This window comes from Mauremys reevesii, linkage group 1 (assembly GCF_016161935.1).
Source record: "Mauremys reevesii isolate NIE-2019 linkage group 1, ASM1616193v1, whole genome shotgun sequence".
Lineage (NCBI taxonomy): Eukaryota > Metazoa > Chordata > Testudines > Geoemydidae > Mauremys > Mauremys reevesii.
Genome location: NC_052623.1, coordinates 354,088,030 through 354,114,796, shown reverse-complemented (window position 1 = coordinate 354,114,796; position 26,767 = coordinate 354,088,030). Strand labels below are relative to the sequence as shown.

The 26,767-nt window shown below is 44.5% G+C and overlaps 1 protein-coding gene across 3 annotated transcripts in view; it reads right to left on the bottom strand.

Moving 5' to 3' along the window:
- Positions 1–26,767, bottom strand: part of FBH1 (F-box DNA helicase 1) — a 37,138-nt gene that overhangs the window by 3,711 nt on the left and 6,660 nt on the right. For 2 of the 3 annotated variants that reach the window (XM_039519802.1, XM_039519804.1), the window contains 16 exons: positions 25,694–25,824; positions 22,070–22,205; positions 21,567–21,757; positions 20,212–20,325; positions 18,395–18,489; positions 16,785–16,953; positions 14,320–14,548; positions 11,023–11,110; positions 10,499–10,585; positions 9,024–9,160; positions 8,663–8,762; positions 8,395–8,516; positions 5,906–5,981; positions 2,911–3,108; positions 1,977–2,102; positions 1,266–1,372 (listed from right to left, as the gene is read on the bottom strand). In XM_039519802.1, coding sequence (XP_039375736.1) covers positions 1,266–1,372; positions 1,977–2,102; positions 2,911–3,108; positions 5,906–5,981; positions 8,395–8,516; positions 8,663–8,762; positions 9,024–9,160; positions 10,499–10,585; positions 11,023–11,110; positions 14,320–14,548; positions 16,785–16,953; positions 18,395–18,489; positions 20,212–20,325; positions 21,567–21,757; positions 22,070–22,205; positions 25,694–25,824 — 2,106 coding nt within the window. The remainder of the gene's footprint in view (positions 1–1,265; positions 1,373–1,976; positions 2,103–2,910; positions 3,109–5,905; positions 5,982–8,394; positions 8,517–8,662; positions 8,763–9,023; positions 9,161–10,498; positions 10,586–11,022; positions 11,111–14,319; positions 14,549–16,784; positions 16,954–18,394; positions 18,490–20,211; positions 20,326–21,566; positions 21,758–22,069; positions 22,206–25,693; positions 25,825–26,767) is intronic. The other variant, XM_039519803.1, reaches the window with a different exon arrangement.

The window sequence follows — 26,767 nt, the reverse complement described above, 5'->3', positions numbered from 1 at the left end:
TGAGGCAGTGTGGTTTCCGCCGCCCCGGAGAGAGACGAGCCCCTCCGGACACCAGAGTGGGCGGAGCTAGGGGGCTCTGAGCCCGCCCCCAGAGGGTCAGATGGTGCCCTGGAAGTATAAAGGCTCAACCTCAGAGCTCACTGGGAAAGCAGCCGCTGGAGAGGCCAGATGCCTCTGGCCTAGGCTGCGACTGGGAAGCACCAGTGACCCACAGCCCATGCAAAGACTGGCCCGACCTGCCCTGCACTTGCACCCGGAGGAGTTGCCGGGCCTGCCTCTCACCAGCTACCCCGCAGAGCCCATGGCGCTGGCCCCCCCAGAGGACACCACCCCGACCCAGATACCACACGAGGGGGAGTTAGGCAGTAGCCTGGGGGCAGCCGAGCCTAGTCTGGCTGCAGCACTGCCAGAGCCGATGTCCGTGTGTTGCGGCCAGGATCTCACTGACACAGCAGCGGGTCTTCTGCCACTGCTAGGCCCCGGGCTGGGACGCAGTGGAGTGCGAGGGCCTGTGTCCCCCCTGCCACTCAACTCACGGGTGGCCGTCTCCCCTCTCCCAGGCTGTTTGGAGGCTTGGGCCTACTGTTGTTGCTCAGCCCTGAGCTCCGGACTCATTATTACCCCGCCCTGATCTAGGGCCCTGGCCTAACTGTACTTATTTCTGCCCCCACCAGGGAGGACTCCCGCGGCCGAGCTGATTCCCCAATACATTAACAGAGTGTAATGAGGCGGTGTGGTTCCCTGCTGCCCCGGAGAGAGACGAGCCCAGGCTAACTTCTCTACACGGAGCAAGCACTCAAAGTTACATATACTGTTTTCTTGTTAACTTGCCAATGACTCATTGTAACTTTCACAGGCGCCGACTCCATGGGTGCTCCAGGGCTGGAGCACCCACGGGGAAAAAATGATGGGTGCTGAGCACCCACCAGCATCCCCCCATCAGTTCTCCTTCCTCCACCTCCAGTGCCCCTCACCCACTAGTGGGCCCTGCGGATCAGCACCTCCTTCTCCCTCCCATGTCTCCTGCCCACCGCAATCAGCTGTTTTGCAGCATGCAGGGAGGCTGGGAGGGAAGGGAGGAGGACGCGGTGCACTCAGGGGAGAGGGGTCTTGTGGGAAGGGGTGGAGTGGAGGTGGGGCCTGGGGTAGAGCTGGGGGTCAAGCACCCCCCAGCACTTTGAAAAGTCAGCGCCTATGGTAATATCCCACTCCATCTGCTCACAGATCTAAATTACAATCACTTTCCCACGGCATGTTTAACTCACCCCGGCCAAAGTCAAAAGGTATTCCAGGGACTTTGTCATTAACAGATGCTTTTTGGCACGAGTCACTGCAACATACAGCAAGTTCCATTCATCTTCAGCAGACATGTCTAGGCAGAGATTAGAGAGAAGAAGTCAGAAAAAAAGTAAGTGTTACAAGATAACTGATTGATAAAACTTCAGAATTTGTTCTGGTATTTCAGCTAGTTCTAATTCACTGCTGAATTAGGAGGAACATTTAAGACAAGAGCTGGGTATGTCACAGAAACATGGTTGGTGTCTCTGTTAAGAAGGAGATAATAAGCAGAGTAGCATGGCTGCATGGTATCCTGCCATGTGTTTGTTACACAACCACGACAGGACTTGTGTGAGACATCAGTGACAGCAAACAGAACCAATATTCTCTCCCCTTGGAGCATACACATTCGTTGCTGATCAAAGCAGGAACAATGCGTTGTTCCCTGAGTGATGAACCTGCCCTTAAGTGCCATGTTCATTTCCCAGGTACAGACTTACACAAAGAAACTGCACCACAAGTAAGAAGTCAGTAAATGACAGTAAGCTTGAGAGAGGATATTGCTAGGTACAGCCAGAGACAACCCCAAGCCGACCTCCAAAGAGTGCTGACTGATGGGGGAATGCCAATGGGTACGCCTATGCATCGCCTTTCCCTTTAGGGAAAAGAATGGTTCCAGTATAAAGGATCTCCCTTACCAGTGATAAAGCGAGGCAGCCTCTGGAGATTATGCCTGGCACAAGGGACTTTCATAAAATCATCTGCAACCAGCACAGTATCAAACTCCAGGCCTTTGGCTTTGTACACGGTGCCTATCACGTAATCTAGAACCAACAAACATCAGGGAACAAAGGGGGGGGGGGGGGAAGGATATCAGCCAATATATCTGTACTGCTGTTTTTATATCTTCTTGTTTACTGAATACGATGTACAGATTAACTTACTATATTCTGCATTTATAGTTTCACTTCCTTTTAAATGTGAACTGGAAGCCAGACAGGGTGGGGGAGGTAATATCTTTTATTGAACCAACTGCTTTTAGTCTAATAAAAGATATTATCTCACTTACCTTGTCTTCCTAATATCCTGGGACCAAGACAGCTACAACAACACTGCAAACTGGAAGCAAAGCAGAGAGAGAGGGAACCCCCCCCAGACCAGAGCTCCTGTTCTGCACTAATCCACCAACCCATTAACCAGGACTGGCCCCTCCAAGAAAATGCCCAGGTGCCTCACACCCCAGTCCAGACCTGAACTTAAACAAGAATGGTTTGTTGTATTTTGATAGTCCACCAGTATTCTTCCAGAAATCACTGCAAATGTAGGCCAGTATCCAGGAGATGTACTGAATGGGAGTTTTAATAGGCAGGATAAGATAAGGCATTAGGTCTAGATCCCAGGAAATACTGACTGAATCCTCATTCAGCTCCAGCAGAACCTCACTTATCAGTACTGTGATCCCAGGCATGTCCCAGAAGGAGCTGTCTTATTCCTTCCTGGGCACAAGACCATCTTGGACCAAGTGCACTATTTCTGAGGAGCAGGGGGAAGTGAGGTTGGATTAAAAAAAGGGAATCAATTTCCTTCTTGGGGGGGGGGGGGGGGAGCCAAAAAAGGTGTGTTTTGCTTTACCTGCAAATGCTATATTTGATACATGACTGTTCTTTATCCTCGCCACCAGCTCAGGAATGCGGACATTGTATTTCTCCACTATTGCGATCTTCACCTCCAGCTCCCTGTCTTCAGTTTTGGCTGCATAGTTCTTTAAACCCTGGAAGCCATCCTTCTCAACCCACTTTTTGATAAAGTGGTCACCAATTTGGAGTTTCACTAGTGAGAAGCGCATTGGATAATGTCAATACACAAGAAAGGCACCATTGGTCGCATTTTTAACTTCAAATGAAATGGATATAGAGAGAGTAGGGGAGGCAACATGACCTAGCAGAGAGAGCACTGGACTAGGACTCAGGAGATTTGGGTTCTATTCCCAACTCCAACCCTGGCCTGCTAGGAGAGTTTGGGCAAGTCACTTCACTGTGCCTCAGTTTCTCCATCTGTAAAATGGGCATGATGATACTGACCTCCTTTACCATAAAGCACTTGAGTTGTACCAATGCAAAGTTCTATATAAGAGCTAGGTATGATTAGCAGTAGCAAGTGTCTCAAAAAGCCTATGTTTATTATTTTTCTAAATGGTAGATGTCCTTTTGGAGATACTGGGATACTTTTAGGTTAGCAGAACAGTATATGGGGTGGATTCTTACAGAAGTCAAGATATTCTTATAGCTAGGAAGATGGCCAGTGACAGAACAGTGGTGATGAGCTGAAATGGATATGCCATATTCTCTTTCCTGACAGACGGGATTTTCTGTTCACAAAGTGCAAGTTGGTGGCTGTACTGGAGGGAAAGATTCTTGGATTGAAGGGACAAGCAGAGACACTACTGAAAATCAGTGAAGTTGAGGCATTCCTAGACAGCCAGGTTTGGGGTTTGGGAAACAACAGGCTCAAGGGAGCATGATGCTTGCCAGCCAGGAATCGGAGAGAGAGGAAGTCAGAGAGGAGACCTGGAGGTTCACAACCACGAGACGCAGGAGATCACGGCAGCATTCTACATGGCTGGAGAAAGAGGACTGGGATGAATTCCACACAGCTAGTAGCTTTTAAATTGATACCAGGTCCTCAGCATGGAAACTTTGGAAAATACCTCTTGAGATCAAGCAGTTCCAAGGAAACCGAGAGATGTACAGAATACTCATGTAGATGGCAGCTCAGCCTAATATGTAAGAAAATCAAGCTAACTCGCCAAGAGTTCTCCAACTACCCAAGGAAAACAGACAATCCTTACTGGAGATTCAATACTAAGAAGAATTGAAAAAAGGGGGACAGGACGACAACAGGATAGTGGGCTGCCTTCCCAAAGCTGAGACACAAGACTCACTCTAAAATTGGATAAATACTTAAGTCAACAGGCAAGGATCCATTGGAGATGGTTCATATATCTATCCCGAACAAGATATGGAGCTGCTGATTTGGGACTCCATTAATAAAGAATTAAAGGAGGGCAATGTAATTAATGCAACTCAACATGGGTTCATAGAAAACAGATCCTGTCAAACTAACTTGATATCTTATTTTTATGAGACTACAAGTTTGGTTGATAAAGGTAACGGTGTTGATGTAATACTTCGACTTGACTTTTTGATTAAAAAATTAGAAAGATATAAAATTAACATGACACATTAAATGGATTAAAAACTGGCTAACTGGTAGGTCTCTAAATGTAATTGTAAACGGGGAATCATCATTGAATGGGTGTGTTTCCAGTGGGTTACCAGAGGGATGAGTTCTTGGCCCTACGCTTTTAACAACATGCATTTTAATATGACTAAATGTATACATATAGGAACAAAAAATGTCAGCCGTAATTACAGGATTGGGGATTCGATATGGGGAAGCAGTGACTCCGAAAAAGATTTGGGCGTTGTGGTGGATAATCACTGAACATGAGCTCCCAATGTGATGATGTGTCCAAAAGAGCGAATGCGATCCTGAGATGCATAAACCGGGGAATCTCGACTAGGAGTAGAGAGGTTAGTTTATCTCTGAATTTGGCTCTTCAATCTAGCAGAGAAAGGTATAACAAGATCCAGTGGCTGGAAGTTGATGCTACCCAAATTGAGACTGGAAATAAGGCATGAATTTTTAACAGTGAGGGTAAATAACCACTGGAGCAATCTACCAAAGGATATGGTGGATTCTCCAACACTGCCAATTCTTAAAATCAATAGTGGATGTTCTTCTACACAAGATCTGCTGTAGGAACTCTTCTGGGGAAGTTCTCTGGCTTGTGTTACACAGGAGGTCAGAGTAGCTGATCACGATGTCCCTTCTGGCCTTGGACTCAATGACTGAATTTATGAATGAATTTAGAGGGGACAAATCACATTTTTAACTTAGAGAGAGCCAAGATCCATCCAATCCCATAGAGGTTATGTTCTTACACAATGGCACTTCGCCTAATGGCTCATATTCTAAAGCCACTCCCATGTTACATGCTGCAACTAAGTTTCCATTATAACCCCTGATTCGCTCCCAGGCTCCACCTAACATCAACAAACAAATACTGGTAGATTAGGTCCAAGGTGGAGGTAGTTTGTTGTGGGGTTTTTTTTGTTTGTTTGTTTTTTAAGTGAATTGGACAATGTTTTTCTGAATGACACCCTCAAATTAAATAAAAGGTGTTCACCTGCATGCAAAATGTCTAATAAATAACTCCATTTTATGTCAAAGAAATGGAAAGGACGGAGATAAAACATAGTTTACTGGACTTTTCTAGTTGAGACCAAGAATCTCAGGAGGACAGGATCTGGAATTGTAAACTGTTCTTATGACGTCAGATTCCACATTTCCACTGCACCAGTAGAAACACAGAAATAACCATCACCGATAGCCGTTCCCGTCACACAACCACCCAGAAGATGAACAAACAACGTGATTCCCAGTCACACTGAAGGGAAAGAGGTTTACATGTATCAGCTGGGGCAGTTGGAGATACAGTAGAAGCTAGAAAAGTTAACATCATGGTACATAACTTTAGGGGAAGAAGACAGGAGAATATACTCACATCTCACACGGGCCTCTTCAGGTTGAAGGAGTTTCCAAATATCATGAATTTTGTCTAGTCCAAAATTTTTAGGCCCCTAAACAGATAAAGATTCTCTTAAAATTGACCTAATTGAAGGTTATACTTAAAGTTTACAAATGAGCTCGTTTCCTGCCAAAATGTATCAGATTCACCAGCATGCAAATAGGGAAAAAAACGCAAAAGACTCAAAGGTGAAACTATATTCCTAAAGTGCACACTATAGTATGCATGATCAATATTAAACTAGAAAGAAATAGTCTAGCCTAAAACTAGTGGATGATCCCAGATGAGACACACCAACCAACACCACACAGAATGAGCAATGGAAAACAAAATCCCAGCTGGTCATCATGTTTTGTGGCCAGGAATGTAGTTTGTGGATTAATTTGCATTAGAACTGGTTGGGAATTTTTTCATCACAATGATTTTTTCAAGAAAATGCAGTTTCAATTAAAAAAAATTCCATGGAAAATGTCAATTTTGCAGTAAAATTTTGATTTTCCAACAATTTTCAGTTCAAATAGAAATATTTCTGTTTGTTGAATTGAAACAAAACATTTCATTTCAAGTCAGTTTGACATTAAATTGCATTTCCCCTATCTTGCTCCATGGAAGTTGCACTTCTGGGTGCTTCATGACTCTATCCTCCCATATAGCCTTGGCTCCATGGCTGGACTTCATCTCCCATGATACACCACATGTTGTCCCCCCTGAACTGTGGGATGCATCATGGCAGTCACAGGACCATGGGGCATCATGGGAGATGGAATCTGGCCAGGGAGCCCAACTAATAGGGAAGAACGAGGCCATGAGACACTGGAACTACAACTCCCATGAGACAGAGGAGCATTAAAGGGAACTGCAGTTTGATGTTGTAATTTGGTTCAACAAACCAAAAGGAAACATTAGTTTTGATAATGATGAAACCTTTCATTTAAAAATCAAAAAAGTGTCAAAATAAAACATTTCCTCATTTCCAAATCAAGATTTTTTTTTTGAGTTTTTTGTTTCAGGAAATTTTGGGGCTTTTGGGACTCAGGACGCAAAAATATTGACACATCAGAATTTCCCATCGGATGGCGATTCCAATTTTTGCTCAGCTTTAGTTTACAGCTTCATGACTAAAGGAAAGACCAGATGGTCTAGTGCTTACAGCACAGGATTGAAATTCAAAAGATCAGAGTCCTATTCCTGGCTCTTCCACAGACTTGTTGAGTAACCTGGGCAGGTCACTTAACCTCTTTGTGCCTCCAGTTCCCCACTGGTACAATGAAAATAACTCCCCCATTTTGCATAGGGATTGGAGGGCCTTAATTCATAACTCTTTGTAAAACACTTTGAGTGCTTCAGAAGGATTGTACTATTCAAGTGTGAAGTATAATTATTAAAGTGCACCTGCAAGATTTGAGCATGCAACAGCATGAATAAATGTTTATGCTCATACTACAAGTGCACACACACTTTTTGCAGATGCAAAATTAGTACGAATTTTGAAAACACAACTCCAAAAACCTTTTAGTCACCTTTATCTGCAGTCCTGAAAAAAATTCTACATAGAGATAAAATGCAAAAAATCAAACACCTTGTCGATACTACTAGTACCTGTTCAGTTATTATTAACAACAACATTTTTTCTGGGTTTTACAAAATGCTCAATAGGTGAAAGCCACTAGGCTCCTGTGACAACAATTTGAAAATTAAGAAAGTTAACTGAAACCACAAGAACTACATCAAAGCGTTTGGTGCTGGCTTAACTCTGCTTTCACTGACATCAATCGGAGCTTTACCAATGACTGCAATAGCAGCGGAGTTAGGACAATGCTGAGTGCACCGATAATTTTTATAGACCGATGTACACCCAGAGAAGCTTGAGAATTAAGAGTTAAATTTGATACTGCCTCCTTCACAGAAGTATAACTAAAAATTAGGTGTCACTACACACAGGCAAGCAGAGTTCATGGCTTGTGGAGACTATCGGTCCCAATGTTCAAAGCTTCACCTTGATCAACTATAATACCCTTTTCCCATTAGTGAGAGAGCAGCTGCTCTCACCATGAATTACTTTGCTTCGTGGCTTACTAGATAAATTCATAGAGGTTGGGTCCATCAATGGCTATTAGCCAGGATGGGCAGGGATGGTGTCCCTAGCCTCTGTTTGCCAGAAGCTGGGATTGGGTGACAGGGGATGGATCATTTGAGGATTACCTGTTCTGTTCATTCCCTCTGGGGCACCTGATATTGGCCACTGTCGGAAGACAGGACACTGGGCTAGATGGACCTTTGGTCTGACCCAGTATGACCGTTCTTATAGTCTCTGGAGGATCTGGGACACTTACTTCAAGACAAGAGTTTATACTTGTGACTGAAACTGCTTAGAGAGAGGAGGGCCTCCAACTAGAGTCATTTCAATGCCCCCTCCCCAAGAAGCTTTCACAACTTCCACATACAATGTAAGAAAACTGCCCTACCCCAAGCAAGTGTATTTTTGTTGGTCTCTCTCCTCCAGTAATTGTCACTGCATTCTCAAACACATTCAAATTGCCCCGTGATAAGAAAGCAGTCTTCCCATTCATGCTGCCTCTGACATCACCTGGGAGATGAAGAAAAGCAAGTATGAAATTCTTTTTAAAAAGCATATTATTATTATTATTATTTGTATTGCAATAGTGCCTAGGAGCCCCGGTCCTGAATCAGGACCAGTGCTAGGCGCTGTATGAACACAATTTAATTTCTTACCCTCTTGATTTCCACCCACTAACATCTTTTTCCGGATTTTCTTGCAGACGTCCAAGATAGTAGATCCAACGTAAGCTATTTCGGGGCCAAATCTGAAACTCTACAAGATGGAGCAAAGGAAGCAGAGGTCAAGCAAACAGAAGTAAATTCTACACCAAAAGTACACAGGAAATTACACTGGCTTATGAAACAAAGATGACCCACTTTGATTAACAGACAACATGGGACGTTTTCGCGCTGCTAGCTCCTGGAAGAGGCACGGTCATTCCTTTTTAAATTTTAAACTGATGTAAGCCTATTACTGGAGAGAATGATGGGTCTTCAGCACTGGAATACACATGCACACACTGCCCAGTCTTACCTGTGTGAGATAGAAGATGTGGGTGTGTGGCACTGCGAAGAGCGCATTGACAGCACCTCGGAAGGTATAGATCTGTTGGTGTGGGTCTCCGACAAAGATTATTCCACAGGTCTGGGACAGCACAATGTCCATGATGGCTGCAGCACAAAGCGAAGCATGAACGAAACTCAAAGGGACCCGCTCGCCAAACCAAAACAAACTTCACGTGGTTAAGAAAATGGCTCCAGCCCAAACAAGCAAGTGGGAAATAAACAAGCCCTTTAACCACATAAATGGCAAGAAATTATTAGAACATATTGACGGTTCTGTGGTTAAGATACTGAACAGGGACATAGGACGCCTGGGTTCAATTTCCTTCTCCACCGTGAACTCCCTGTGTGACAACCTTAGGCAAAAATCACCATCTGTGTTTTAGTTCTCCAACTGTAAAGCCAGAACAATCCTCCCATTTTCCCCAGCCCCGCCACTTTATCGGTCTTGTTTACGGAGACCATGAGCTCTTCAGCACAAGGACTGTCCCCTATGTGTTTCTACAGGGCCTAGCAAAAGGGAGGGCAAGCTACGGCCCACGGGCTGGATCCGGCCCATCAGGGCTTTCAATCCGGTCCACGGCATTGCCAGCCCTGTGGTGCAGCGGAGCTAAGGCAGGCTCCCTGCCTGCCCTGGCCCTGCGCCGCTCCTGGAAGCGGACGGCACCATGTCTCTGTGGCCCCTGAAGAGGGAGGAGCAGAGGGCTCCGTGCGCTGCCCTCGCCTGCAGGCACCGCCCCCCGCAGCTCCCACTGGCTGGGAAAGGGGAACCACGGCCAATGCGAGCTTCGGGGATGGTACCCGCAGGCGAGGGCAGCGCGCACCGGAGCTGCTGTTCCCACCCCACCCCCAGGAGCCACTGCCAGACATGCGGGCCACTTCCAGGAGCGGCGAGGGGCCAGGGCAGGCAGGGAGCCTGCCTTAACCCCTCTGTCACCCCGGAGCTGCTCGACATAAGCAGTGCCAGGCCGAAGCCTGCACCCCGAACCCTTCCTGCACTCCGCACCCCAACCCCAAGCCCTGAGCCCCCTCCCACACCCCGCACCCCACCCTCCTGCCCCAGGCCTACATTCATGGCCCTGCATAATTTCCCACACCGACGTGGCCCTCAGGCCAAAAAGTTTGCCCGCCTCTGGCCTAGCACAACAGGGTCCTTAGCTTGGTTGGGACCTCAAGGCACTACTTATAAATAATAATGATGATGCTGTACAGAAATGGAAGCCATTTGTGAAAAACATAACCCCACCCCTCCTAATGCGCCCCCCCTACCCCAAACAACCAGTTCCATATGTGTGGGTTAGTGATCTGAGCACAGGCATAGAAACCAAGTTCCCCTCCCAGCTCAGTTACCAATGACCTCGGTGTCTTTATTTCCCTTTTGGTGGCACAGGAATAAGAGAGTTAATTAGGTCACTATTTGTTCAGCTGGTCTCCTGCCTTAGTCACCTGGCGTGCAGTCTTGTGCTTCATCCACAAATATGGCATCATATGCAAAAAGCCGCGGCTTCCTAAGCTGCCAAAGCTTCAAATACCCTGGAAGAAGGATCAGACTATTAGGTAATTCAGATGTAAAAGTCACAACTAAGGGCAAATTACTTTCAGTTTCATGAGACACAATCAATCTGAAAGCCAGTCAGTTTTTAAAGAGTGATTTAAAAGCAGTTTCTGACCACAGATTTGTGAGTTTATCCATATTATTTATTTGCTCCTGTATGCCGCCTTCTCCCTTGCTGCTTGTGGAAGACAAACCACCCAAGGGGAAACTAACTACAGTTTCTGCAATTCTGACCATACTCCAGGAACTATCGAAGGCACACAAGACAAGAGCTGTTTGCACAAAGCAAACTGGGAAAAGATCGGTTTCTTCTCCCTCTGATTGCGGTCAGTAAAAGCCATCGCAGGTGTTACTATTTTTGCTGTTTAAACTGACGATGTCCCTTTTAACATCTGCACGCTCTGTGACAACATACCATCCGATGTCATTTTGCAATTCAGTTCTGTATTTCCATTTAGCATTTTCATATTGTCCCAGATCCGTCTTGCTTCTTCAACAATGATCTGGAAAGAAACAGCAGAAGAATCCAGGTAGATTTTTATGCACAAAATTTCACTCTCAGCTGCCTCAACTACTTTGGTATAACTGAGATGACAAACCTATAGTCTGTGTCATGCCTAATCACATTATCCCTCCTCTGGTATCCCCAATGACTCACCTATCAAGCTTCAGTTTCTCACTTAGCCCTGAAAGATCATAGCCATTCTTCCCCTGGCTTCCATCTCTGACCTCATCTCCTGACATATTTCCCTCCTGTGTGGATCCTCCACATGGCAAATAACACTGAGCTCCCCCAGCATGGGGAACTCCCTCCCCAAGACTTATTGGTTAAATCTGTCCACTCCTAACTGAAATCCCTCCTGAAAACCTCACATCCGCCATGCCACAAAGTGAATGTTTTTTTTAAAATAGCCCAAAACAACACTTCTATAGAGCAGAAGCTCAGGATATGCATGTTTCAATCAAGAGTCGCCATGTGACCATTTTGCTGTAACACTTTTTCTTCCTCACCCAATCCTCTTGTTTGTCACCCATCGTATCTAAAACGTAGGTCCCAATTCTGCAAAGACTTGTGCACGGGAATAGTCCCACTGGCTTCTACGGGTGAATGGGAAGTCCCGTCTTCATGCCTATTCATCCCTTGGCCTTTCTGGTAAGTTTGCCCATTAGCCCCAGCTGTACGGGTTGCTTTGCTTGTTGTGTGGTGTAGGCAACGTTGGGATAACTGGGCCCACAAATGTAACCTCATTGTAAGCTCCATTGTAAAAAGTGAGTGAAAGTTCACAGAAGGTCACAATAACCAGTTACAAAGGTTGATGAGAAAAGGTGCAAAAGAGAGAGACTAAATTAATCCAAACAGAAAGGGCTACTGATATACCTCAAGGACTGTGTGAAGACTGCACCTGGTAAACGAGAACGGTGTGGGACTGGAAATCAGTGGACTACGCTTGGCACGTCAGAAGTTAGGCCTGATGGGTGAACAAAATGGGAGGATGGACTACTCCACTCATCACCCCTCTTTCAGGGCCCTTAATAAAAAGATTGTTGGGGGTAGGGACTGGCAAATCAATTGGCGGAATTCCGGCAGGAGGGGGAAGGCCATCAGGCCTCCGTCCCACTCCACTCCAAGGACACTGTCCTTCATCCAGGGATCCCGAAGGTCACTGCATCAATGTGAAGTCCAGACCCTGATATCAGACACCTGATCCTCACTGCTGAACCAGCAGAGCTAGGCGAGATCCTGCTTTGCCTCTCCTTCCTTTGTATGTTCCTCTCTGCCCCCTATTTTTCCTCTTGTTCTCTCTGGCTTTCCATCGGATCCTGAAATCAACTATCACATGGCACCAACACAATGGGATGAGACAGCCCATCCCGCCAAGCCAGAGAGAGAATGGTACAAGAGAGGAACCAGATCAACCAGATGACATTTCAGACTCCAGACTGGGAAATGAGCCAGAGCCCCATGAGCTGTTTTTGTGGTTAACCTACCAACCCAGAGCATCTGTCCATGACTGACTTGCTGCCTGGAATCCCAAGAACATCAACAAGAGCCGAATTTCTTCCACCTTTACTATCCTGTCTCTTCCTCCCCTTGCGTCTGTTTATAAAAGCAGGAAAAGTAACCATCCTTTACATCGTTAAGCTGAACAACAAAACTATGCCTTTCCTCCACACTTAGAAGGGTTGTTCAGCAAAATAAGGGACTCTAACTGATGTCCTTTCTTTAAAATGGTCTTTTAATAAGTGCCGATTAAGTGTGTCTCATGTACTCTAATTTCAATAACTTGTTTTAGCTTCCCCCCACACCCGTATTTTAGTTAATAAATTCCTAAATGTTGGCATCATATTCTTAGAATATGTCTATAGCAGGAACACTACAGTAGCATAGACACTACACTGATGGAAGGGGTTCTTCTGTCACTACAGTAAATCCATCTCTTCAAGAGGCTATAGGCAAGTCAAGAAAACCTAGCGGTGTCTACACCAGGACTTAGGTCGGCTTAATTACACTGCACAGGGCATGAGATTTTTCACAGCCCTGAACACCACAGTTAAGCTAACCCAACTTTGTAGTTTAGACCAGCCCTTTGTGCGTTTGCCATGAAACAAATCGAGGCGTCTGTATATCCAACTCCAAACCTTGTCTAACACTGTTTAATGTTGGACGGTGACAGAGTCACGTCAGCACCTTTAACTTTTTGGGCTTATATATTTCAGCTAAATTAATATGTCAGCACTTGTCACTGGGAATTGGACTGAGTCCAGTATTTAATTCTCAGCATGCAGTCATTTAGTAGCCCTCTGTGAAATGAATTTCAGACAGCCAATTCTGACCTGAGGTGGATTTGAAATGGTGATCTAGAGGTGGAAGACTCATTATCTCATTTCCAGACCCCATTTATTGAGGGTTAAAAATTGTGCTTTACAGGAAATAATTTGAAGAACTTAAGTCCTTGTGAAAATTCATTTTATCAATGGACAGAGTTTTGGCCTCTAGAAATGAATCTCTATTATGTACTTGGATGATGAAATCAAAAATTACGTATTTGAAAAAATTAACATGTTAAGTGATAATTACAGGCATTCAAAATATTAAAAAACCAAAATAAAAACTAAAGCCCTGGTTAAAAATAAACCTGTTCTAGACTCTTCCTAAATGATAAAATGATGTGATTTTAACAACAGTGTATGAATGGGTTAAAACACAAAACTCAAATAAAAAGGCCCAGCCAATCAAATAACTACTGCCAAAGTTTTTGTTCAGCCATACAGCTACTTTTAGACACAGTAAATGAACTGTATTCTTAAGCCAGAACTGGCCCTCTTAAATCTATCCAGTTATTTTGATACTACTGTCAACACTGCAGTACTGAAATGCCTTCCAAATATTAACAGAAATACATGGGATCTCAAGTTTCTCCCTCTGTTCCTCATACGTATCCTGAGTCTGGTCTAAACCCACTGGAAAAATCTCCCAATGATTTTAAAAGACTTTGAATCAGAGCTACAATGAGTTTCTTGTCTCTTCTCCTGCAAGGGGATCACACAAGGAAGACGTACTCCTTTTTCATAGACCAACCCAGCGGAAACAAGAGAAATGTATTTGATTGGTAATTTCCGACTGCTGAATCATAAGGACCACTGTATCACTGGAGTCTGCCTTTGATGCACATTCCACTCCTTCCCAGCTGGCCTCCCCATCAATACTCACTTGCTTCTCTTCTTCACAGACTAGGACCCTCATACCGTGTGTATTTTTGCACCATATGGGGGTGTGCTCCACTGATATGAATTCATCTGAAGAAGCAAAAAAGCTTTCAAGCGTCTGAGTTACTGTCTTTGCTCTTACGAAGAGAGATTGTCCCGTGCGGTGTTTGAGGATGAAGCTGATCGTGTAGGGTGACAGGTTGGAAAAATTTAGTTTGCCTTTTTCATTATAGCTGTGCCACGGACAAAACAAAATAAAAAACAAAAAAACCCACCACATTATTAGTTTGCAAGAAAACTTATCTGAGAAGTGTCATAGCCTTTCCTTCTATTACTAACGCTCAAAGGAGCGAAGAGGAGCTATATAAGGTATTTATATGGCCCTCCCACATTACTACAGATCTGGGAACCTCACAATCCTTAATGTATCTACCTTCACAACAGCCCTATAATGTAGGGAAGTCCTATTATCCCCATTTTACAGATGGGGAAAACTGAGGCACACAGAGAGGCTAACTGACTTGCCCACAGTCACATAAGGAATCTGTGGCAGGGAGGGAATTGAACTCACATCTCTGGAATCCCAGCCTAGCATCACCACCACTGGGCCATCCTATATGAAAGAATTCAAAAACTGCTGGTTGCAAACTGGTTTAAAGGTGACATGTGAGGGGTTGAAAATTGAATGCCAGCCCTTGTTTGCTTCTTCCTGATATCTAAGAAGTCTGGAAAGGCTATTTCAAAAGAAGGGCTCTTTTTCTTCCACACCTTTTACCTTAGAAATACCAGGGCTGTCAATTCTGGTCTTCCATGTTTTGCTGGAGGTCTTTATGGAGGACCTAGATATGTTGATTTGGTGCCCACACAGCCCTTAACTGAAGGAGTGGAAGATGCTGAATTTTTAACAAAAGAGGTTTTCTTTCCAATTGTTTATTGTAGGCCTTTGGGTTAAACAGGTTTTAACAAACAACAAAAAGACATTAAACCCTTTGGATAAAAAAAAAAAAAAAGCCTCTCCCTGCTCAGGCCTTGTCTATATTCAAAGTTGCTCTTGTTTATCTTTAAACCAGTTTAAAACTGATTTTGTTAAACCAGTGCAAAACTGTGTGGTCTAAAGCTAACTCGGCCTTGGCTACACTTGCAAGTTAGAGTGCATTAAATCAGCCCCGTGCGCCCTATCTCCTAAGCTGTCCACACTGGCAAGGCACTTAGAGCGCCTGGACTCTGCAGCTGGAACGCTCCTGGAAATCTACCTCCATGAGAAACAGAGAAACGCCCAGGTGTCAGTGTGGACGACATGTTGCATTACTGTGCTGTGATTGGCCTCCAGAAACTTCCCATAATCCCTTGACGTCAAGTGGCCACTCTTGTCATTGTTTTGAATGTTGGAGTTTCCCCCTGTGGCTGTCTGAACAGCATTCTGACACACACTCTGCCCCCCAAAGCACAAAGTCTCTCCCCGCACATACACACAACACACTCCCTGTCACACTTCCCTCCTCCCCCCGACCCATTTGAAAAGCACGCTGCAGTCACTTGCACTCTGGGATAGCTACCACAGTGCACTGCTCTCTGGGGCATTGCAAGAGCTGCTAATGTGGCCATGCCACTGCGCTTGCGGCTGACGGTGTAAACACACGGCAGCGCTTTCCTGGCTGCTGTCTCCGAGGGCTGGTTTAACTCCCGGCGCTCTACATCTGCAAGTGCAGCCATGCCCTCAATGTATGCCACGTTTAAACAGCATTAAGAGTGTGTCCACACAGGACTTTGCATTGGTTGTGATTTTAAACTTTCGTGACTTTCAATACAAACAAGGCATCAAAAGCCAATTCAGGAAAGCACATGTTTAATTTTGAGGATGTGCTCAAAGGGACATCAGGAAGTCTGATTATATGGTTTCTTTAGTGTTTTAATCCTACCAGCAATCCAGTCATTCACAGGCTCATCCAAGAAGAGACAGGGAAGACTAGACACATATTTCTAGCGTAAAAAAAACAAGGAAAAACAAAAAATCCCTCACAGGTCTTCTTTAAACCTCATAAAGGAGCAATGAAAGGGACTTTTTTTTTCTTTTAACCCCACAAAACAATGAAAAAGAAATATAAAAAGTGATGCCCATAAACAGAAATGAAATTCAAATAGGATGTTTTGCAAAATTCCCTGCAAGATGCCCATGGCCATTTCTTTTATTCACCCCTTTTAAATACCTTAAAGATTTCTATGCCAATTTAGTGCCCTTCAAAGTGTGGCCTATATTATCCAGGAGGCAACAGTGCAAACTTTCCCCATGCACTGCCCTCGACGGATACAGAAGAATTATCCTACAGCTCCGAGGCTAATTCAGTCCTTGGTTTCTCTGCTGACCATAGAGGAAGGCGCTGGCTGGTGGTCTACATGCTGAGATTCTGAACAGCACACTTTGCCCCCACCCTGCTCTATGAACAGGGAAACGAGAAGATTGCTACTTACTGTTTGCCAACACTCGCATATGCTAATGAATGGAAAGTCTTGCACATAACGTTAGGGGGGAAGACACTCTTTCCGTTCTCCACGATGGCCTTGTTAAATGCCACATACAGAAAGCGGAGATGGGGAAACTTCTCTGCATACTTGACCAAAGTCGAGGTCTTTCCCGTACCTGAAGAGCAAAAGAAAGAAAGGGTGTCAGAATCCAACCTGTATTCTCAGCACTGCTCTCCCATCAGGCTCTTCATCACCCCTATATCATTAGCTTAGCCTGCGCAACGTGGTTGAGATTTTCAAAGCCATCTAAGGCATTTAGCCAACCAACCTCCAGTGAAATTAATGGGAGGTGCATGGCTAAGGCAGCTTTGGAAAGCTCAACCTGTAGCCACAAATGTTATGAACAGTTACAAAATCATGCAGTACTTTTAAAACACTCCAGCTAACCTACCTGACATGAGAACGTTCTGGGAAAATGAATTGCACCAGTTGTCTAGACAGGTGGTAAGCTGATCTTACTGTCTTGTGTGGGTGTGGTGGAACAGATGACACCCCACCAGCCAGTCAGGGGCTAAGGAACTCCTGTGGTCACAATCAGACCAAACTCACATGGCAAGTCAGGCTTGGAGGCAGGCGCTCAAAAGGGAGGACCTCACGCAGTTGAGGCGGCACTCAGAAGCAAACAGAGCCAGGGTCCCAGACTGAGACCCTGTGCCTTGCAAACGCTGCCTGCCTTGGCCCTCTAAGGAAGACAACGGGCCAATCTGTTTTTCTGCATTGAAGCCCTGCTCCCAGATTCAGCCCCAGCTTGCACTGAAGAGTGGGAACCTCGACTGCCTATGGGGCCTGACAGATTGCTTCCCTCTCCCTGGCTCAAGGAAAAAGGCTCTGAGAGTATTTTCCTGTTGTCGGGACTGCTTTCTATCCCCCAAAAGGGGACGGCTTCCCTAAAAGGCACAGCTAAAGGACTGTCCCCCAGACCCAGATCAGAGGTTTGCAGCTACATAGAGAACTACGCATGACATAAGCAAAGTGCCCTCTCTCACCCCAAGGGGGCGACCTCAGGACGGAACATTTCACAATGTGTTCGTCACCCTTCCCCACCCCTTTTCTATTTCTACCTATTGCATCATATTATCCTGGTCTGTGTGCTCTCCAGGGCAGGGGCTGCTTTATTTACCTGTTTCCATGGTGCCTAGCACAAGGGAGCCCTAATCTAAAACTGCCACTACTGCAATACTGCTACTAAGAGCGAGGTCAAACATGCATTTCCTTTTATAATTTACTGCCCTTCATTTCTTTTTTGTGCTATTATAAGACACCCACTTTTCTTCCATTTGTATGAGGAGCTAGAGTTGTGTGCGAGTATTCTGAAACGCTGCTTATTTCCTGCCTACATGTTTAAACAGGTATTTGATTTCTACACAAAAAAAATCTACCTCTTGATTCATTTTTGTTAGCTGTCAGCAGTGTTTGCCAGGCCATGTTGCCAGCTCCAACAAAGGAAAACCACAACAGAACTGGAGTTCGCTTAATTGTCTAATAAGCCTATATTTATTTATTTATTTATTTAGATAAAGCATCCCTGCAACTTGTTTCACAGTCAGCTTTCTTACCTGCAAATGCCATAATTTTCACTACTTGACCAGGCAAGATTGTGTGGTTTAGGATCCTTTGCTGTTCGTGGGTTAGTTTTATGTCAAGCTTATTACTAAAAATAAAGTAAGAGAAAAACAATTACTTTTCTGTGTTAAAATACACAACCAACGATGAGGAACATATAGCAATGACGTGCCTGCGCATGGAATGATAACGCCCTCTTATTGGAAATGCTGGACTGGGGGGAGATAAGAGGCAGCCAAGTCAGACAGGAAAAGGCTACAGCCGTATAAGGCCAGAGATAACAAGGGCCAGAAGGAGGGTTGTAGCAGTGGGGACCATGCAGAACGGGCGGATATTGGAGAGAAAAAAAACAACATGACTGCAGATGGGAGAAAGAAGGGGTCTGACCTTGTATAAGGTCACTTGGGAGCCGTTAAGCCTAAGTGACTTAGGTGCTAAATTCCACTTCCAAAAACGACTTCGGCTCCTAAATCTCACTGAAAAAATTCAACGGGACAGTCCCCTGAGCCCCATCTGAAAATAGAACTTAGGCTCTTTTCAACATTTGACCGTTAACCTCTCTTTGCCTCACCTCAGTTCCCCAGCTATAGCATGGGGCATCGTTATCCTTTATCTCGCAGAGAAGCTGTGAGGTTTAATTAACGTTCATAAAGCAATTCAGCATTTCAGTGTTGTTTTTATAAATAAAAATATAATTAATTGTAATAAACCTACACAGCAAACTACCTTTTTCCAGAAAGTTGATGTGAGATACCAAGAGAAAATTCCTCCAGCTAGGTATACCCTGCTGATTCTTCCAAAGCCATTCATTAACAAATGACTATTCCCAGAAAACTCCCTTTCTACTGACTGCAACTGTGAATGAACCATAGTTAAATGAAGATTTCTGGGTGAGGGAATGGAACTAAGACCTGGGAAACAAGAGGGCTGAATCCCACATGTTCAAAGTACCTATGGAATTCCCATCACCTCACCTGTGAGGTAGGGCAGTGCTATTATTCCCATTTTACAGATGAGGAACTGAGGCACAGAGAGGCTAAGTGGCTTGCCCGGGGTCACCCAGGACGTTTGTGGCAGAGCAGGAATTGAATCTGATTTCCCAAAGGCCCAGGCTAGTGCTCTAACCACTGGACAATCTCTCCTTTAAGTAGCAAACTTTCAGCGACTTGTATCAATACAGATGACAGGATGGAGTTTGCGTGGGCAAGAGATATATCAGCAAATGTCTGATAGCTGGTTTGCCTCAGTCTCTCTTGAATAAGGAGGCAATGATAATAAACATGCATTTATTATTTTCTTTGTGGTAGCAACACGAGGGGTTGAGGCCCCATTGTGCTCCGCGCCACACACACAAAACAAACAAGCTTTTCTAAAGGGACCATCAAGCTTAAATTAGCCCAGCCACACTCCCTTCATCCCCCAAAACATCCTCATGGACAGGGAGGGGGCAGGAGTCTTCCCCAGGAACCTGGGGTGAGAACAGTCATTTTAGCCAGCAGTAGTCATGTTATAGGCAGATAACTGTGTTTAATAGATGTTTTTACCAACTGCAGTCATTGTAATGAGCAGAAATCCCTCATTTTAGTAAAGCAATAAAATATATTGAATTTTTATAGTTTATGGGTCTGACTCTGCTGTCCCTCTGGTGCAGATTAATGACACTCCAATGAGACAAAGAAGCGACTCTGACGCCAGTGAGAATGAGACTCTGTAAACGAGCCCTTTCTGTGAAGTGTTTGCTCAGTCTCCAGGACTTTACAGGGATCTGTGTATTTGGCCCTCTCATTTAGATTAAACACATGAGCAGTACCTGGGCCAAGCGCCTCTGCCACAGTTTGAACTGGGTGTTTCCAGCGTGGTCGTCTTAGTAACAGGGCACGAGTTCTCCATCAAATACAAGCAGTAGAAAATACTGTAGTGAAACCTAACAGAAAATACAAAGACAGATAACAAATCTAATGTAAGAGGCTCTTTAACAATGCTCAATTAGACGTCTGTTACCTCCCTCTGCCCTTACAAAAGACCCCAGAAGCTGTTTATGCAGCCAATAAAGCAATACTCAGAGAGCTCGCTAGCTGACTTATTCAATAAGGTGCTGGACTGGACCAGGGGACTTCAAATTTGTTTCTGAGATAAGATGCACATGGAAAGATAACATAGCGCCCCCAGCAATAAAGAGCTGAAGGTGCTGAGGAAAACAGCCAGCCAAGATCCCTCCTGTTTCAGTGGACAGACTGGAGATTTCCCATCACTATATAACAAAGTGTCCCCTAAGTGGGCAGCATTTGGGATATTAGCGTACCCAAGATTTTCATCAGATGTGTAGACAGCCATCGCTTACACAAATCGGAAAACAAGGCAGGCCACAAACATTCAATGAGTCGAAACAGGGAGACAACGTTATCATTTAAAGCGCTGTTATAGTCTGAAAAGTGACTGTAAAAGCGGCCAGGAGGGGCTCCCTGCTTACTGCCTCTCACGGACGCAACAGCAAGTTCGCCCACCTTGTAAAAAGATTATCTTTATAACCATCTGCTCCACAAACATAACCAAGGATTGGCCAATCAAGCTGGGTCCTTTCCTTCTCATAGGTCAACACCTGGAATAAATATTCTGCAACAGAAGCCTAATTAATCACCCCGTTGCTGATATCTGAGTTATAAGAGAATCCAGATCACTCGGAATAATAATCACAGATAGCATTTTACATTATGTCTACACGATGCTTTGATTAATGAATTAATCCTCGCAACACCCACAGAAGGTGCATTAGAAAACGCAGGTAGAGATGTGAAGTGATTTGCCCGAGCCTACATGGTGAGTCAATGATAGCTGACTGAAACTCATAACTTTCCTTAGAAACTCACTGCTTCTCATAGCTGGGTTAACTCTGCTGTGCTAACAGGAGCAGAAACAACAACTGGCTTTCATAACTGGGATAAGCAACAAGGACTCCAGACAGTTGATCTGCTGTGTATGGAAGTATTTGTTTTATATCGTCACTTTTCTGAAAATAACAGCACTTAAAAACCACCCTGAACTACTAATATACTGGACTCTTAGCTGCTGTGAACTAAGTTTGATGGGGCAAGGATGTGCTCACAATAAATAAGCATTCCAGCTGCAGATTTTCATTTTAAGATACAAGACTGTCTCCCTCCTCACCTGTTACTTATATTGATGCCCTTCTCCCTCATTGCATTCAGCAGTGTGGCCATACAGTACAACATCTCTGTGATGTCCAGGAGTGAAAGGGTAGAGCTGGGTCTCCTAAGACAAGCCATCAGCTTCTGGATGTCACGAACGCCATCGGAGAACAGCACAATAGCTGCCATCACAGCCCACACGTTCACAGCCTAGAGAGGGTGATGGCAAAAAGAAGAATGGAGAGAACCAAGAGGACTACACAGTTTGTCTGCTCAAGGCATTGAGGGAGGGGAGGGAGAGAGAGAGAGGCAGGCATTGCGAAAAGATCCCTGTGATTATTAATAGCATCAGTAACAAATTTCCTCAGCCAATCTCCCTCTGTCCCCCGACTATTTAACATTTCCTATTTACGCTAACAACTTATCACTGGCAAATGCTTTTCCTTAGGAAAACCCTTTATGCCCATTGCCCACAAAGTAAAATGTAAGACCCCCAAAAACCCCAAGGAAAGTTTAACCTACCCCCGCAGCGCCCTCTAAATCAGGCAGTCTCTGGATGATGCATATTTCTGCCTTGGTAAATAGATGGTGCTGCTTCAAGCATCTGAGAACTGCATCAGGGTCCATTCTCCGGGCAGTGTTGGAGGCGGCCATATACCTGTGCAGAAAGCGCCCAAAAGTCAAGGAATGAGTTAGGTCATCTGCAGTACCATTAAGCCGGCCCTGTTGTGTACCCCATTTAGCCTACAGTATGCATGTAGCCAGATGGGCTCGATCCTGCCAGGCATTGAGCACTCTGGCTCCAATCTAGCAAGGCACCTGAGCATGTGACCAGTTCCTAGTCTCATTGACTTCCAGGGATTAAAAGTTAAGTGAAGCACGTGCTTAAGTACTTTGTGGAATCAGGGCCCTGGAAAGGAGATGAGAGGGAGCTGTGATCCTCGCAGCTATTACTGCTAGTAATGAGGATGGCCTGTGGAAATCCAGTGTGTGCTGATCAGAGAAAAGATCACTTCTTTTACACGTTGGGTATTTCAGTCTCTCACATCTTAAAAAAATCCCACTACTTTTGACCCCATTTGCCTCTCCAACTTCCACCTCATCTTCCTTCTCCCTTTCATATCCAACCTCACAGAATACACAGTTTACAATCACAGTCTGGAGTTCCTCTCCTCCACCCTCTCCAATCTGGCTTCAGGCCCAGGCGCTCCACTGAAACCACTCGCCAAAATCTCTTAAGATCTCTTCCTAGACAAAGCTCAGAACCAGTACTTCAGCCTTAGCCTTTTTGCTTGTCAGCTGCTTTCGATAGCATTGGCCATGCTCTTCGCCTTGCAATCATGTCTTCCCTTGACTTCCATGACTGTCCTCTCCTGGTTCTCTTCCTCCTCCTCCTCCTCCAATTGTTCCTTCAGTGTGTCCTTCAAAGGCTTCTCCTCATCCCATCTCCAACTTCCTGTGGAGGTTCCACAGCAGTCTGTCTCCCCCTATACCTTGTTTCTGGGTCATCTCATCCACAAATGCAAATTCAGACACCATCTCTATGCTGATGAGTCTCCGATCTACCTCTTTACTCCAGCCCTGCCTCCTTTTGTCCACATTAAAACTGTGGCCTGTCTCTTTGACATCTCCTTGTGGACGTTTAGACATCAGCTAAAGCTCAGCACAGCTAAAACAGAGCTTTTACTCTTCTCACCACTCCCTTCCTGGTACCTCTTCTCTCCATCACTACGGACAACACAGGGTGGATAATAATTGATTTATTAAAAAACAATAAAAAGTCCGATTTATTTATTTAAATTAAACACTGGTTTGTTTTAAAAAATATAAAAAAAAATTAAAATTAAATTTGAAATTGACAACCTATTTTAAGGCCTACATTTATTATAATCTTTTAAAATAAATACAAAATATAATATTAAGCAGAAAATGTTCGCAGCCAAGTGTTAAAGTCAAACGACTGAAGTCACCAGCTAAGCACCTGGAACCAGAGTTTGTTGAAATGCTAAACCAGCTTTTGACAGCAGTAGCCTCTTCTACAGGTGCAGAGAGAATATTTTCTTTGTACCTGTTTATTCAACTAGTGCAGTTCACTGACTGGTTGATTCAAAGTTAAGAAACCAAATGGGTGTTGAAAAAAGCAGGAAAGCTCGTTTTCCTCTTCCAATCTATTAATAAGAACTGTGTGTGAGAGGATGAGATCTACTAGCTTCAAAATTTTGAAGGACATGGTGACCAGAAACAATCAATACAGCTCGCTAATTACAGTTCGTACTTCCTTTGTTTAATAAATCAGTTAGTGTTAAATGAAAAACATGTTTTGGTAAACTTTTTTCTTATGTACCCAGAACATTTAAAGGTTACAAAATTAAAATGCTGTTTGTACCATTTTAATTGAATTTGAGTTTCCATCCAGCGAGTCTGATGTAAATCAAAAATAAACTATTAATCTAATAAATAGAGGTGCATTATTCACCATTTACTAACATAATAAAAAAATAAAAATTAAGAATGACTATATGTTAAGGTAAGCTATGTAATTGTTTAAATAAATGTGTATAGATATAGTGTATCAAGACTAGCAAAAAGAAGCCCCAAATTTAGTGTGAAGGCTATATTTAGCTGCCAATCAACATGTTCTAATGGTTACCATTTGTTAACTAAGTATTGGGCACTTAATAATTTTAACCCTTAGAATTCCGGACCAGCACTAAATAGTTACATCCAATTGGTTGGTGTGTCTATCTAGTTGGCTGTTTAGTGGTTTAATGATTATCAGCCAACGAGCATCAACCTTTGCTTAGGAAAATAAAGTACAAATGAAATACATGATTAAAGTTGATTTAAAAATCAGTGTTTGCTGGTTTAAATCATGATTAAAATAAGTGACTTAAATCGCTTTGATTTAAAATCAATGCTCGCTGGTGCACCACCATTGTGCCTGTCACCCAGACCTCTCTCTAGGTCCTCAGACCCAGGCTGTATTTAAATCTTGCAGACTCTTTCAGGATAACACCTCTAACATATGGCCTTATCCATCCACACAGCTCAAACTCTCAGCCAGGCTCTCATCATCTCACGTCTCAATTACTGTAACATCCTTCCCTCTGGCCTTGACAAATGCCATCTTGCCCTGCTCACATCCATTCAGTATGGTGCCACAAAGATAACTTTCCTAGTCAATCGCTTTGACCACGTCGTCCCACTCTTTGCACCCCTTCACGGGCTCCCCCTTCTCTAGTGCATCAAACACAAGCAATTACTCTTCACTTTCAAGGGCCTCGTGGCCTATTCCTCACCCTACGTATCATCTCTCATTTGCTATCTGGATGTCAACTTTCACCTCCAATCGGCCTTTCTGCCAGCCTCCATTGCCCACTTGTTAATATTTTCCCATGCTGCTTCTCATACTTGGGAGGAGCTCCCAGCAATCACCTGCAAAGCTAACACGTTATCTTCCTTAAAACTCTCCTTTGTCACGTTGCCTACAAAACACTTGACAATGGTTAGGCCTCTGGTGTGCTGAGGCCACTGCCTACCATGCTGAGCTATACTGTCTCACTGTTTCCTTGGCTTCCCCGTCTGTCTGTATCCATCTGTTATCTCATACTTCGACTGTAAGCTCTTTGGGGCAGGAACTGTCTTTTTGTTCTGTATCTGTACAGTGCCCAGCACAATGCGGTTCTGGGCCGTGACTAGGGTTCCTAGGCACTACTGTAATACATATAATAAATAATAGTAGCCAGAAAATGGAATGATTTGGACATTTAGAGCATCACCTCTAGGTTATCTTTTTATGGCATAAAAACTTGAGCAGTTAAGGCATCCGAGTAAGAGAAAACGGAAACAGGAGATTTTTGGGTGGAGTGGGGAGAGCGAAGGCAGCATTTTTTGCCTAGCCCAGGAGGTCCACTGATCATTTTTCCTTCTCATAACTAATTCCTCCTCTCCCCTGCACACCCCAATCATGTGAAGCAGGTGGTAGATGTGTGAGAGGAAGTTAATCACCTTTCTTGGCAAAGCACAGCATAAAATGAAGGCAAACCTACAGCAAGAGACTGGAAACAAGCAAGGCAAAGCACTGCGGGGCTGCTTCCCCCACCTGCTGACGTACAGCTGTAAAATCACACAATGAAACAGACTCACCTTATAAATCCCAGCATGCACTGATCCTGCTCTTGGGTTATACCGTAATGATCCAGAATCCATTCAACTGTGAGCAGAGCCTGGGCCTCCTTCATGAGGTACTGATGGTACAGCTTTTTCCACAGGATAAACTAAAATGCAAAGCAATGAATGCCCCTATCTGAACAGCACCTTACAACCCTAAACACTTTATAAATAGGCTTCTTCTGACAAGCACTAAGAAGCAGCATTGCTCCTGGGGGAGACAGGTAATTTCAGTTTAGCAAGACCCCGCAGCTCGATAAAAACAAGCAGGTGGCTCATGATGGGGCAAAAAGAGGGATGGAGGAGGAAAGAGTGAAAATTCCTGCTCCTTGCAGTCTAAGGACTTGTCTACAAAAGGCTTGTTTCTCTAGAATTTCTCACTATAGGTACTCCTGGCTTAACCACACAGGTGAAGCACCAATGCTGGCAAGGCACTATCAGCCACCAGCATTTTTAACACCGTCACTCAGACCTACTTTGAATAGGATTAGAAAATATCGTGCTTCAGACATCCTGCGGCTCTCTGGAGCCTGTCCACACGAGCCCTCCCACTGTAGCTACCCCTTTGGGACTTTTTTGGTAGACAATGCTAAGGGCTCATCATCTCTTACTGTCTCCAAATCTAAAGCAACTCCCAACAAGTTCACCATTATTTATTATTTGTACAGCGCAGTCATGGATCAGGGCACCAGTGTGCTTGATGCTATACAAACAAAGAACCAGAAGATGGTCCCTCGCCTCCAAAAACGAACTGCCTGTGAGTCAAGTGATAATGGGTGGATGCAGGCAGATGGCCTAGTGCCTGGTAACAGTGAGGCAATACTGCTCAGCAAGACAGCCAGTGGTCACAGTGCACAAGCTAACAACAGAGGGATCATGGCAGAGGGCTGTTTTAAGGACAGTGGGATGGCCTTGCAGATGTTTACAGGCAGCTCCTCCAAAGCAGGTGGAGCCCACAGAGGAGAAAGCACAAAGGTAACGGGTTCAAAAATGTAACTGGTGGCCGATGAAGGCTGGAGTCACTGACCAGGTGGTGGTGGTGATGGGGGC